General features: G+C 45.3%; 1 protein-coding gene across 2 annotated transcripts in view; it reads left to right on the top strand.

Moving 5' to 3' along the window:
* ALDH7A1 (aldehyde dehydrogenase 7 family member A1) overlaps positions 1 to 14,918 on the top strand; it is a 38,610-nt gene continuing 23,692 nt past the window's right edge. Inside the window, exons 1-7 of one of the 2 annotated variants that reach the window (XM_036409053.2) lie at positions 1 to 221; positions 1,564 to 1,617; positions 2,483 to 2,548; positions 7,536 to 7,616; positions 8,241 to 8,364; positions 11,835 to 11,967; positions 14,574 to 14,618. In XM_036409053.2, the coding sequence (XP_036264946.1) occupies positions 30 to 221; positions 1,564 to 1,617; positions 2,483 to 2,548; positions 7,536 to 7,616; positions 8,241 to 8,364; positions 11,835 to 11,967; positions 14,574 to 14,618 (695 nt within the window). In that variant the 5' untranslated portion in view covers positions 1 to 29. The remainder of the gene's footprint in view (positions 222 to 1,563; positions 1,618 to 2,482; positions 2,549 to 7,535; positions 7,617 to 8,240; positions 8,365 to 11,834; positions 11,968 to 14,573; positions 14,619 to 14,918) is intronic. The other variant, XM_036409051.2, reaches the window with a different exon arrangement.

Raw genomic sequence — 14,918 nt, 5'->3', positions numbered from 1 at the left:
GGGGGCGCGCGCGCGCGTCCCGGTTCAGCATGTGGCGCGTCCCCGGCCCCCTGTGCGCGCACATCGCCCGGCGGAGCGAGCTGCTGCGGCCGCGGAGCAGGCCGGCCGCCCTCATGTCCACGCTGCTCATCGCCCAGCCGCAGTACGCCTGGCTGCAGGAGCTGGGCCTCCGCGAGGAGAACGAGGGCGTGTACAACGGCAGCTGGGGAGGCCGGGGCGAGGTACGCGGGCGCCGGGGAATCTCTGCCGCCGCGGCTCGCCGGGCGGGCTCTGCGCCTCCCCGCTGCCGCCGCCGGGGGCGGGGGCTCCGGGTGGAAAGTTCCGAAACTCCGCAGGAAAAGTTTTATTTTTTCCCCGAGCAGGGCGCCTTAAGAATCCCCCTGGATGGTAGGCCCTTGTGCGCTGTGGAGAGTGGGTTCGATGCCATGTTGGGGCCGGTTGGGGTTCAACTTCTCACGCACATTTCAAGCCTCCGGGCCGAGCTCTGCGTCTGCAGTGAGAATGGCCACGCTGGCCGGTGGACGTTACCTTAGCTCCTCAGCGGTGACCTCTGCGCCAGGGGGATGTCCCACAGCGCAGGGCTGCATTGTCCTCTTTTCTGAATCCTTGTGGAGTTTGCAAGCTCGGCCTTCCTGAAATCCTGTTTTTTCATGAAATGCTGTTTTTTCCTTGAGGACCGGTGTTTCCGCAGTTCTCTTCCCAGAGCCTATCTCCATGCCTGGCATCTAGTTAGCGCTCAATAAAAACTTTTTCTAGGCTACGATGGGAAGGCAAAGTGCGGATCGCCTAGATTTTTTTTTGAGAGTGGCTTAGGGAAGAAAGTTTTTTTGGAATAAACTATTATATAACATGCAACACACATGTTGTGCATGTTATATAATGAACCTTGTTTTGTTATCGGAAACACCATCCCTGCAGTGATGGTGGGAGATTCAGGTGGTTTTAATACACCCTACTCTGTTGGTGGTTTCCTTTTTTTGTTTTTCCCTATGGCATGTAATCAATAGCTTCTTGGATAATGTGTTTTCTTCCGAAGGCCTTTTTAAATTTTTTTTATTAAATTATTATCTGTGTACATATCTTACCATTGCCCCCCACCCCCCATACCTGAAGGCCTTTTTAAAAGAAAGTTTTTAGTAATAGTTACGCCTTGATTTTTTCTTTTCTTTCTGTTGATCGATTCAGTTTGTGTGGACACAGGCCTCTCCCATAGTTGTTTGGCTTTGGCTGTTTTATCTCATGACCAGAGGGTGAGCAGAGTAAGGCAGAGAAAATAAGTAAAACTCGATTTTGGTCTGTTAATGGGAAAAGGGGACAACGTAACAGGTGACATTTAGATTTTTGTTGATGTACCTAATACTTAGATTTGCAGAAAGAGGGTTCTAAATATTTCAGTCAAAATGAAAAGCTTTGTAGAGTGGCTTATTTGTAACAGATTGGACATTTTATCTTAGTTTTTTTTCTTCTTCCTCCCTTTTTTCTTCCCGCATCTGGCCTATTCCCCTAATTTGGATGGGATTACCTTTTCAATATCTGGTTGTCATTTTTGTTTTTTGTTTTTAGGTGATCACGACCTATTGTCCTGCTAACAATGAGCCAATAGCACGAGTCCGACAGGTAGGTACCGTATTTTTCTGACCATAAGACGCTCCGGACCATAAGACGCACCAGTTTTTAGAGAAGGGAAATGAAGAAAAAAAGATTCTGAAACAAATAGTGTCCTAAAATATTTTATGTGCATTAAAACCCAACATCACAGTCATAAACACATGTAATCAACCCTGTAAAGTAAACAGCAGCATTTAGAACCATTTTAGAGCCGGGCAAGCACACAGAGACCACACAGAGCCGGGCAAGTAAAAAAACTTTTTTTTTAAAGTATATGTGTAGGCTATATTTGGACCATAAGACGCAGGGACTTTTCCCCCCCACTTCTGGGGGAAAAGCACTTCTGTTTTTCATGCAAACAGTCTACCTGGAGTTATTGGGAGTGATCAAGAGCAATAGGAAATTTCAAAGTCAAAGAACAATGTTTCTTTTTCATTGCCATTTAAGAAACTGTCCCCAGTTCCCCGTGGCGATGTGTGTGCCCTAGGAAAGGTGAACCATAAGGAGGACCGGGAGAGAGGGGGTCCCTTGCTTCTGAATCACCGGGGATTCCTAGAATGAAGGTTCTGGCCTCATAAACCGGGGTTGGAGCCCGAGGTTCTGATCTCCCAATACGCCTTAGGTGTTGTCTGAGATGCTAACGGACAAAAAGCACACCCCGATTCTACGTGTTTTACTGGATTCCAGCGGGTTTTGGGAAGCCTGGGCCATGAAAATGATTTCAAACCACACATTTTAGGGCCACCCAGAGATTTCCAGTTCTTTTCCAAAGTAGTCTGTGTTCTTAGGAGACCGTCACTTTTCTTTTCCCTTGTCTCCACCTAATTCTTTTTGTTTGTTACATTCTCCTCTCCCCCCTTAATTCTCAATGTAGGCGAGTGTGGCTGACTATGAAGAGACAGTAAAGAAAGCAAGAGAAGCATGGAGAATCTGGGCCGATGTAAGTATGGAGGCCGAGGCATGACTCCTTACCGTAGCTGCAATGCGATAAAGAAGCATCTGATGAGCAGGCAGTGTCCCTGGCAGAAAGGGGAGCTCTTTGGGGCTGTGATAATCTCTGCTATAGTTCAGAATAGTGCCTTTTATTTGGCCTTCAGTGTCAATAATAGTTAAAAAATGTTTTAAATTGATTTTTAGAGAGAGAAATAGAGAAATGTCCACCGATTGCCTCCGACACACACACACCAACCATGGATCAACTGCAACCTGGTTATGGGCCCTGACCAAGAATCCAACCTGCCAATTTTGGTGTCTGGGACAACACTCCAGCCAGCTGAGCCACACAGGCCAGAGCATCAGTGGGTAGTTTAAAAATGGATTAAAACTGTTACTAACAGCCCTGGCCTGTGCAGATCGGTTGGTTGTTCCTCTCCGGTGCACAGAAAGGTTGAAGGTTGATGCTGGTCAGGGCCCATAACCAGGTCTCCCCAGTAAGGGGTGTGCAGGAGGCAACTGATTGATGGATGTTTTTATCTTCCCCTCTCTCTCTAAAATTAATAAAAACATTAAAAAAAATAAAAATACTTATTTGCTGCTTCTCCCTCCCACCAGCTTTATGGGAGGTGAACGGGGAGTATCTCAGGAACAGGTTCACATTTCTGGTTCACAGGGCAGTGGTGGCTGCTCTTTCAAAGGGCAGGGGCTGGAGTTCCTAAACCGGCTAACGGCCTTGAAGTGTGCGTTCTGCTTCCTCCACCCCTGTGTCCGCCAGGGGTTACATGAGCAAATGTAGGGACAGAGTGGAGTTTGGCCCCGCTTAGCTGTCCCGCGGTGAGGGCCAGTTCTCTGGAGGAGGGGAGAGTAAAGAACAGGGTTAGCCTGGATTTCCTAATCCTCCCTCACCTCACCCTGAATATCCCTCTTGGTCTGCCACCAAGCACTCCGGGCCTGTGGCTGTAGGAATATCCCGGGCTTCACCCAGCTCTGTCCCTGGGAAATTCACCTCAGTGTGCTTTGTTGTAAAAAGGGGAGACTGTGCCCATTTCCTGGGTTATCACGGGGGTAAAATGAGTTAACCGTGTGAAATGCTTACCATGTGAAATGCTTACCGGAGAGCCTGGCACATGGCAAACCTCTACCTGCCAGTGATAAAAGCACGTGCTGCTGGGTCTGGGATGTTGAGCTAAGTGTTTTCGCTGAATCGGTGATTGCTGGTGGGTGGGGATGTCCTTGGGGAGGGGCAGGCTCTCCTGGGTTGGATGTAGCTTTGTTGTTTGCTGAGAGACCTCTTTTCCATTATACATAATCAAAAATATGCCTGAGCAGGAAAACACCACTTCCAAAGGTCACCAGTGTGCTAATAAGTAAGTTCCCCCACCTGCGTACCGAATAGTGCCCAGAGCAGTGTCACTCATTGTCCTGCTTTAATAGTAACTTTTTTTTCTGATCGTAAAAGTAATGCCTATTCCCCACTTTAAAGAAAATTGAATGTGCAGTAAACAAGATAATCAAGCTTCCCTTCTCAGTGCAAACACTTTTCTGGAGTCTGCTGGGTCTTGAATGCCTTCAGCACAGAGGAATCCGCTTGTCCACGGGGCACGTTGTGGGTGGCACAGGAAGTGCAGAGCTGGCCCCGGGCCCTGGCCCGCTCCGCAAGTTTATTAACATGTTGCATTAGTGTGCGACATTAGTTATAGCGGGTGAGGCCATACTGATACATTGTCATTAAATATATAAAATCCGTCATTTATATTGGGATTTCACCCTTTTATGCACTATTTTGAATGCCAGTGAAATATTTGACCAGAAACATCTATTATATGTGTGTATTTATCCAAGGCAAATACAATCATGTTTGAGAAAAGTTAGTGTGAATTCAGGATCTTTTTTTTTTTTTAAATATGTTTTCATTGATTTATTTTTAGAGAGAGAGGAAGGGGGGGGGGAGAGAGAGAGAGAGAGAGAGAGAGAGAGAGAGAGAGAGAGAGAGAGGGAGAGAAAGGGAGAGAAGGAAAGAGGGAGAGAGGGAGAGAGGGAGAGAGGGAGAGAGGGAGAGAGGGAGAGAGAGAGAGAGAGAGAGAGAGAGAGAGAGAGAGAGAGAGAGAAACATCAACATTGATCAGATCGGCTGCCTCCAGCAGGCCCCTGCTGGGCACCGGGCACCGGGCACCGGACACCGGACACCGGCGTCTTTTCCGACTGGCCTTCACATCCCTCTTCGCTCCAGGGGTGGAGCTGCTGTTGTGACATTGGTGTTGGGCTGTCCCTGGCGGGTGTTCTTCCTCCGGGGTCTCCTTGGTGGCCTGCTCGTACTCAGCAGGGCCGGACTCTGCGCCTTACAGCCTTCCTCACTCCTCTCAGACGTCCCGGAGAATGGGGGCTGCTCGGTGGGAATGGGCTGCTTTTCTGGGTGATGGTAATTGGGGATCCACTTGTTGGAATTCGCGTTAAGCAACTGAGTTCAAAGTTTAGGGAAGAGAGAGACTTTCCCAATTGTGCCTCCCTTCGGCCGGCCTTCCTGTGTGAGGACCGACCACTGAAACTACTGTGTCATTTAGTTCACTTAAGTAAGCCAGGAATTTTTCAAAGGAAACATTTCCCTCGAAGGGGAAAGGAACCAAGTGAAAAATGCGGAAAACTAGTTGTAAGAACTGATTTCTTCCTCTTCGCTGGAGCTTACCACATTGAACCTGGTTAGTTCCAAAGGCTGCTTTCTTTCACGAGGCAGTTTCAGCTCACCTGTTTCTGTCCTCTGCACCCTCGTTTGTCCTCTGCATCTCTGCTGGAGGAGCCAGAGCCTCTTCCCTCTCTTCAGGGCAGGAACTGTTAGCGGGCCATCCTTAACGGAATGGAGGAGTACCAGATACTAGGCAGCTCTTAATCATGGGTGTCATTATAGTAATTCCTCAAAGGCTCAACTAATACTTCCCTCCTAATTCTTTATTATTATTATTATTATTATTATTATACTATTTAATATTTTAATATATTAATATAATTATTAAATATATTATTAAATATATTATTTTAATATATTTTATTGGTGTTTTTTTTCAGAGAGGAAGGGAGAGGGATAGTTAGAAACATCGATGAGAGAGAAACATCGATTAGTTACCTCCTGCACACCCCCTACTGGGGGTGTGCCTGCAACCAAGGTACATGCCCTTGACCGGAATCGAACCTGGGACCCTTTAGTCCACAGGCCAACGCTCTATCCACTGAGCCAAACCGATTTCGGCACTTCTCTCCTAATTCTCAATGTGACTTCACGGGTGAAGTGTTTAGGGACTGCAGACTCTTGCTGCCACCTCAGGAGGGTCTGAGAGTATTGATTCCCAGTTATGCAAGGCCTGATCAAGCTCCCCCTGGAGATGTAGCTTTCTTCCTTATTTCCTATCCCCCCTCATTTCGCTTTCCCAAACCTAACCCTGCGGTTCTCAACTTGTGCTTTTTGTGCAAATCATCTGGGAAGCTGAGGGAGTGGGAGAATGCCAGCTCTGGCGGGCATGTCTGTGGTTAGTGTTGTCGGTTCAATTCTTGGTCAAGGGCACTTACTTGGATTGCAAGTTTGATCCCCAGGCCAGGTCAGGGCACATGCCGAAGGCAAACACGATGTGTGTCTCTCACATTGATGTTTTTCTCTCTCCCCCGTCCTATTCTCTAAAAAATCAATGGAAAAAATATCTTTGGGTGAGGAATAATAACAACAAAAAAGATGCCAGATTTGAGTGGGTGAGTTGGTTGTGGGTGAGTTGGTTGTGCGTTGTGCGTACACCAAGAGCTTTCCAATTCGATTCCCAGTCAGGACACATGCCCAGGTTGTGGACTCCATCTCTGGTAGGGGTAGGGAGTGTGCAGTAAGTAGGCAGTCGATGGATGTTTCGCTCTCACATCAATGTTTCTGTCTCCCTCTGAATAGTCAGGGTTGAGAATCAATTTTAAATTATCAGGTTTTGAACATTTTTTTTTTAAAATGTGTTTTTATTGAGAGAAGAAAGGAGAGGGAGAGAAAGATGGAAACATTGATAAGGGAGAAACATCCATTGGTTGCCTCCTGATGCCCCCCACTGGGGATTGATCTGGCAACCTGGGCATGTGCCCTAATCAGGATTCAACTGGTAACCTCCTGGTGCATGGATAATGCTCAACCACTGAGACACACTGGCCAGGCTCAAGTCTTGAACATCTTTTTAAAAAAAATATATATTTTATTGATATTTTACAGAGAGGAAGGGAGAGAGATAGAGAGCTAGAAACATCGATGAGAGAGAAGCATCGACCAGCTGCCTCTTGCACACCCCCTACTGGGGATGTGCCCGCAACCAAGGTACATGCCCTTGACCGGAATCGAACCCAGGACCTTTCAGTCCGCAGACCGACGCTCTACCACTGAGCCAAACCGGTTTCAGCAAGTCTTGAACATCTTAAAGTCCATTTCTCTCTGCTGCCATTTTGTAGTCCAGGCAGCCACCACCTGAACTATGGTCTTCCTGTCCAGTTCTTGTTTCCCTCAGATCCATTTTCTATATTAAATTAGAGTTATATTTTAAAATGTACTGTTCCCCCTCCCCATCTACCCCACCACCACCTAAGGCCCTCTGGTAATTGCCTCACTGTTTTTGGGTCCTATACATGGCCCTTTGCCGTGTGGCCCCTGCATTTCACTCCTGCCTCTTTGAACTCCTTACAATTTTCTAAAACCACCATATTTTTTCTTGCCTTTTGAACTTTGCATTTTACTTTCTTTTTATATATTTTAAAGTATGTTTTTATTGATTGAAGGGAGAGAGAGAAAAAAACCCTACCACATGGATCAGCTGCCTCCTGCATGCCTGGTACTGTGGATTGAGCCCACAGTAATGTTCCCTGACTGGGGATTGAATCCCCAACCTTGGCATATTGGGATGATGCTCTAACCATGTAGATACCTGGATGGGGCTTACCATTTATACTTTGAGTTGGACACTAAAATTCCATTCTTTTCTTAGGTTCCTGCTCCAAAGCGAGGAGAAGTGGTGAGACAGATTGGGGATGCTTTGCGGGAGAAGATTCAAGTACTGGGAAGCTTGGTAAAGTATTTCTGTGTAAAAACATAACCCTTTAAAGGGGAATAGGACTGTCATGCCTTTCTGTATATGAGATTGATTTTATTTTAAGGTGGTTTTTTTTTGTTAATTTTCTTTTTTTATCTTCACCCAAGAATAAAAAAAGAAATGTTTTTATTGACTTTAGAGAGAGTGAGAAGCAGAGAAACATCAGTGTGAGAGCAAAACATTGTTTGTCTGCCTCCTGCACACCCCTGCCAGGGACTGAGCCCGCAGCCCCGGCGTGCGCCCTGACCGGGAGGTGACCTGGCCATTTCGAGGCCCAGGACGAGGCCCGGCCACCTGAGCGGCCAGGCCCGGTTGTGATTTTTCTTTTTCTTTTTTGGTTTTTCTAACATTGTGATTTTTTTTTGAAAAGCAATCTACACATTTCAAAAGTCTTTTCTCTGGAGGAAAGGTGAACAAGACAGGAAAAAGTGAAGTCTATTGTTGGGTTTTAAAATTCTTCAGAAAAATAAGTACAGATTTTCTAAAGTTTATTGCCCTCACAAGAGACACAGAATATGTTTTGCATTCCCCCCTCTGGTCATTTTAATGTTTAAAAGATGAATTCTGCTGGAACTATAGCTTGGCTTTTTGTATTTTTAGGTGTCTCTGGAGATGGGGAAGATCTTAGTGGAAGGTGTGGGAGAAGTTCAGGAGTACGTGGATATATGTGACTATGCCGTTGGCCTGTCACGGATGATCGGGGGACCCATCCTGCCTTCTGAGAGTAAGCAGTGAAGTCACGTAGGCTAAGAGTTCCGTGTTCTGATACAGAGAGCTCCAAAAATGCCTTGGCTGTGATCAGTTTGCAAAAGAGGACTTGTAAGTGGCATGTACATGAATGAAAATGCCTTCAATTTTATAGTCAGAAATGTAAGTTGAAACAGATGAAAACATCAGAGGAAGACATTTGAAAAATTTATTTTATTATTGAGAGTATTACAGAAAAATTTATTTTCACTTATTTTTTTAAATACATTTTTATTGATTTCAGAGAGGAAGGAAGAGGGAGGGCATTAATGATGAGAGAGAATCATTGATTAGCTGCCTCCTGCATGGCTCCTTCTGGGGATCGAGCCCCCAACCCAGGCATGGCCTTGACCAGAATAGAACCTGGAAACTTTCAGTCCATAGGCCAGTGCTCTATCCACTGAGCCAAACCGGCTAGGGCTATTTTTACTTTTATTTTTAAAGGTAAAACAGTGCTGGCAAATTTGTGGGTTGACAGACACTCCTATGGAGACTGACTAGTCGTAACATGAATTGCCCATCCATTTGGAAAACAATTTAAAAATAATTCCAAGAGCCTTAAATTTAATACCAGTTTCAAGAATCTAATTTGAGTAAATAATTTGAAACGTGACAAAGGTTTATGAACAAAGATATTGATTGTGGTATCAATAGGAAACATTAAAAATGACCTGTTAATGCTGTAAGACAAAGGTGGGCTCATGTTGGCAGTCTGTTAGCAGGTAAAAAAAATCCTGTTTATGAAGATTGCCTGCTTCCAACCCACACTTTTTATTTTTATTTTATTTTATTGATTTTTTTACAGAGAGGAAGAGAGAGAAATAGAGAGTTAGAAACATCAATGAGAGAGAATCATCGATCAGCTGCCTCCTGCACATCCCTCACTGGGGATGTGCCCGCAACCAATGTACATGCCCTTGATCTGAATCGAACCTGGAACCCTTCAGTCTGCAGGCCGACGCTCTACCACTGAGCCAAACCAGCTTCGGCTCAACCCCACACTTTTATGGAAAGGATGTATTTACTTATTTTTAAATGATTTTTATATTATTTTTTTGAAGAGACGATATACTCATATCACAAAATTAAAACGAAATAAAGGAGTAAAGGATGAAAAGTATTTCCCCTGGATACTCCACAGTAACCCTATGGAAGTAGTTCCTGGTTTCTTGTATATCTTTTTAGAGCTTTTATTCACTTATAGGCAAATATGTGTGTTTTGGAAACACAGACATTAGGAAACTATACTTTCCTTTCTATATTTTTTTCTACTTAATGGGTATTGGACATTGTTTCATATTCTTCCATTAAGAGGTTTCTTCATCTTTTTTAATATATTTTTATTGATTTCAGAGAGGAAGGGTGAGGGAGAGAGAGAGAGATCAAAACATCAGTGATGAGAGATAATCATTGATCGGCTGCCTCCTGCATGCCCCCTTCTTGGAGATTGAGCCTACAACCCAGGCATGTGCCCTTGACCTGAATCGAACCTGGGACCTTTCAGTCCACAGACAGATGCTCTATCTGTTGAGCCAAACAAGCTAGGGCTCCTTCCTATTTTTAAAAAAATATATATTTTATTGATTTTTTTACAGAGAGGAAGGGAGAGAGACAGAGAGTCAGAAACATCGATGAGAGAGAAACATTGATCAGCCGCCTCCTGCACACTTCCCCACGGGGGAAGTGCCCGCAACCAAGGTACATGCCCTTGACCGGAATCGAACCCAGGATCCTTGAGTCTGCACGTCGATGCTCCATCTACTGAGCCACACCGGCTTCGGTGTAAAGATCCTATATGTAATTTATTTAACCGGTTTCCAAGTGATGGATGTTTTCCAGCTCCTGCTGTCACACTGTGCAGCCAGGACCAGCCTTGGGCTCTGGGAGGTCTCAGTGACAGGCATACGGGCTTGTGTGGTTTGCCGTGTTTGCAGTTTTGATAGAGCAAACGTGGCTCTGGGTGGCTGCATTGAAGACAGAAGGGCTGGAAGTCCGCCAGAGGGTGATAGTGGTTACTGTCTTCTTTCTATTTTTCAGAGTTTCCCTGGGAGGTGATCATGATACATTTATGATCTGAAAAGAAAAAATTTTTTTTTTTTAAAGAATGTAATATTAATCGATGCATGGTCTTTGAGCTAACTTTGACCTCACTGATAATGCAATTAATGCTGATTGTGTGTCTACCAGTTGCCAGGTGATCTCATGGGTGATACTTGGTCTAAATAAGGGATAGTCCTTGTCCTCAAGGAATTTATAAGCCTGCAGATTCCTTACCCTTAAGAGAGGCAAGCGGGAGATAAGTATACTAGAACATGATAGATACTGTGATGGGGCGGAGGATAGGTCAGTGAGCCCCTACGCTAGCCGAGAAAGTAAACCCAGGGCTTCCCAGAAAAAGCAATTGAAGTTTAGATTTCAGGGCGGCCTTTTAAATAAGTGACAGCTTAGTGTCCTAGCCGGTCTGGGGCATCGGCCTGGGCCTGCGGACCAGAGGGCCTCCGGTTCGATTCCGGTCAAGGGCGCCATACCTTGGTTGCAGGCTCTTCCCTGGCCCCGGCCATAGGTGGGGCACATGCAGGAGGCAACCAATCAATGTGCTGCTCTCACATTAATGTTTCTCTCTACCTTTCCCTCTCTCTTCCAGTCTTCCTAAAAATCAATGGAAAAATATCCTTGAGTGAGGATTAACTAACTAACTAACTAAATAAATAAATAAATAAAAAAGAAAGCTTAGGATGGGAGAATGTGTGCTGTTGGGGAACTGGATGGCTTAGCACACCTGGAGGCCCAGTATGAGGGGGCTGGGTGGTGGGGCGGAAGCGGGAAGAGGATTGTCCCTGACGGGGGATGGACTTTAGGTGGGCAGCTACAGTCGTGACCCAGGGTTTAAGCAGGGAAGTGTTCTCAGAGCCGCACTGGCCTCCCTGAGGGGGATGGGGAAGAGGGGAGGGCAGGGGTGGAGGTGGCAGGTCCTGCCAGAAGGAGGCGGAGCCAGCACATCATCTGAAGGGAGTGTAGGAGGCCTAGACCCAAGGAGGTCTGGCAGGGGGTGCAGCAGTGGCGGCTTCCCTTGCTAGCGAGCTGTGAGCGTGGCCACACGGATGCATGGCTGGGAGCTCCGCCTTCCTGGTGGGTCTGGCTTTGACCAGGGTTTGTGAGCCAGCCCTCCTTGCTTCACTGCTTTGGTTGCCCTTGGTTAAAATGACCAGAGTTCCTTCAGGATCAGAGACATTGTGTCTGGTGTCATTATGGTTGGTGTCATAGCCATTTTGTAGTGTGTTAATTAATGAACCAATGCCCCGCAGCATGCAGAGAGATGCACGGCAGGGCCTCTGGAATCCCCTCTTGGTCCCGAGCGCCTTTGTTCTGAAGCAGAGCAGACTGATTAATGAGACATGCATTAAATGAACACGCTTAAGCATGCTCCTCGCCTCCCCCTGTCTTCAGGACCTGGCCATGCACTCGTTGAGCAGTGGAATCCCGTAGGCCTGGTTGGAATCATCACCGCGTTCAACTTCCCCGTGGCGGTGTACGGCTGGAACAACGCCATCGCAATGATCTGCGGGAACGTCTGCCTGTGGTGAGGCCTGCTCACTTGCTTTTCTAGAATAGATGATAAAAGTAGCCATTATTAGGAACTAGCAAAAGTATTTTATTTTTAAAATATATTTTATTAATTTTTTTTTTTACAGAGAGGGAGGGGGAGAGAGAGAGAGTTAGAAACATCGATGGGAGAGAAACATCCATCAGCTGCCTCCTGCATGCCCCCTCCCCCTCCCCCCCATCCCCCCACACACACTGGGGAAGTGCCCTCAACCAAGGTACATGCCCTTGACCGGAATCGAACCTGAGACCCTTCAGTCTGCAGGCCGACGCTATCCACTGAGTCAAACTGGCTAGGGCTAGAAGTATTTTAAATGTATTGAAATGTGTTCTCCTACTCTACTCTTTTTTTTTATTGTTGTTAAGATTTTTTATTGATTTTTTAGAGGGAAAGGTAGGGAGAGGGAGAGAAACATCAATGTGAGCAAAACATCCATTGGCTGCCTCCTGCACGCCCCTGGTGGAGATTGAGCCTGCAGCCTGGGCTTGTACCCTGACGGGGTTGAGCCAGCAACCTTTTGGTTCATGGGATGATCCCCAACCAACTGAGCTATACTGGCCAGGGCTCTACTCTTTCCGTTAACATATTAAGTCATATTGGCTACTTGTGAAGTGCCCACTCTGAATTGTTATGTACTATTTTACTGTTGGTAAAATTTTTTGACTTATTTCTTTTTTTGACATAGCATTGTCTGTACAGTTGCTTCCACCCCAAGGGGGTACTGTAATTAAATTCTGACACTCACTTCCTGTGTTTAGTGTCAGATTCCTCATGTGTAAGGGTTCAGACTTCCACAAGACTGGCTCCACTTCAGATACAATCTGAAAGTACCCCAGGCCCCCAGGACATCTGCAGTTCTGGCCAGCCATCTGTAAATCTGGGGGTTCCCGTGAACTCTCAGTTTCAGTAATTTATTAAAATGACCCAGGGGACTCAAGAAAGCGCAGTACTCAGATGATTATAGTTTTTTTTTTTAATAAAGGATACACATAGGGAAAGGCCGAGAAGTGTCTCAGACGCAGTGCCTCCAGGCCCTCTCCCAGTGGAGTTGGGAGATGGTACCCTCCCAATCAGGAGTCTCCGCTGAGCTTTGATGTCCAGAGTTTTTTTATTTTACTTTTTTATTATTTTTATTTATTTATTTTTATATTTTTATTGATTTTTTTTACAGAGAGGAAGAGAGAGGGATAGAGAGTTAGAAACATCGATGAGAGAATCATCGATCAGCTGCCTTCTACACACCCCCCTCAGGGGATGTGCCCACAACTAAGGTACATGCCCCTGACCGGAATCGAACCTGAGACCTTTCAGTCTGCAGGCTGACGCTCTATCCACTGAGCCAAATCGGTCTCGGCCAGAGTTTTTTATTGGGGTTTTATCCCATAGACATTGCTGATTGAATCATTGGACATGATTGAATGCAATCTTGATTTCTCTTTCCTGTGGTTGGTCTTTCTGGTGACAATTTTGAGGCTAATTAGTAGACATCACAAGTCACCTTGTTAGCATAACAAACTCACTTCTGTCACTCAGAATCCTGAGGTGAGTTTGTTTTGGTAATTGTCACCTGAGGTTATTTTTTCCTTTGATTTTTAGAGAGAGTGGAATGGAGGGAGGGAGGCAGAAGCATCAATATGAGAGAGACACCGATTGGTTGCTTCCTTCATGTTCCCTGACCAGGGCCAGGGATGGAACTTGCATCTTGGAACCTGCAGCCCAAGTGCGTGCTCTTGACTGGGAATCAAACCTGGGACTCTTTGATCCGAGGGCTGATAACTCCAACCACTGCTCGGTGGCCCAATGTATTTGAAAGCTCTATGCCAGAAACAAAGACAGTTAAATAATATTTATTGTACTATATTCCCCAAACAGAAAACTTAAATAAATAACTAGGAGGGAAAAAAAGAACTTTCAATACGTCACAACCTTCTTTTTAAAGTTTGACTCTCTTTTCTTCAATAAGAATTTGATAGTGAATTTCTAAATTTTCTGAAGCTCTTGGCCAATGTTCCCATTGATGCATTAAGTTTTACATTTTATGAACTATATGACAGTAAAAGTGAAGTGGGAAATATCAGCTTCTTGTTTTAGCTTTCCTGTTTAGTGGAAGAACTAGATTTGTCCTTGCCTGCTTTGGGTCTTACCACTATTTATATACTGATCTAAATGTAGGCAGCTGACTGTACTCAAAGACTGTCCACAAAAGCAATGCAGAGCTGGAGGGATTAATCATTCCGCACCATGTTGCCAGAGGGACCTGTGCTTTCTGGCAGCTCAGCAGCCTTCCAACATAAATCCTGTTGATTTCCTCTTCATTCAGCTCCCGTGATTGGCAGATATTAATGTAACAGTTCCTATGAGCAGTGCGGCAAGCAGTTTCAAAATTTCTTTTGTCCTTTTTATATTTATGAAAGTTTTGAGGTCTGCGAGGTCCCAGAGACACCAAGCTAAAGGACAGATTCCTATTTCAGTTATGAGAGGCTCAGTTGTCTAAAAAGACTTCGGCTGGATAATAAAAGGTATTAATGATTTTCACCAAATTAAATTGCCTTTTTTTTTTTTTTTTTTTTAACCCTCTCAAGGAAAGGAGCTCCAACAACTTCCCTCATTAGTGTCGCTGTCACAAAGTGAGTATGTGTGACTTTCTTCTTCCTGGGTGTGGAGTGATCTCAAAAGGGTGATTGGCAGGCACTGAATTTTAATGTGATGTAAAAGTCTCACATTTAAGGTGGGATTTGGCTAACCTCTTCCTCTCTTGACTGTAATAACACTTAGTGTTGTTTGGCAGCTTACAGAGCTCTTTCATTTAACTCAGTAGAAACATGGCTGATACAGATTTAAGGTTGGAAATAGAACTCTTATAAACATTATTGTCACTTGCAAAAGAAAAGCAAACCCAGCACAGGGGAAATTTTCTTGCGATTTTG

This window comes from Pipistrellus kuhlii, unplaced genomic scaffold (assembly GCF_014108245.1).
Source record: "Pipistrellus kuhlii isolate mPipKuh1 unplaced genomic scaffold, mPipKuh1.p scaffold_m20_p_4, whole genome shotgun sequence".
Taxonomy (NCBI): domain Eukaryota; kingdom Metazoa; phylum Chordata; class Mammalia; order Chiroptera; family Vespertilionidae; genus Pipistrellus; species Pipistrellus kuhlii.
Note: the sequence above shows the minus strand (reverse complement) of the source record. Positions and strands in the feature narration are given on the sequence as shown.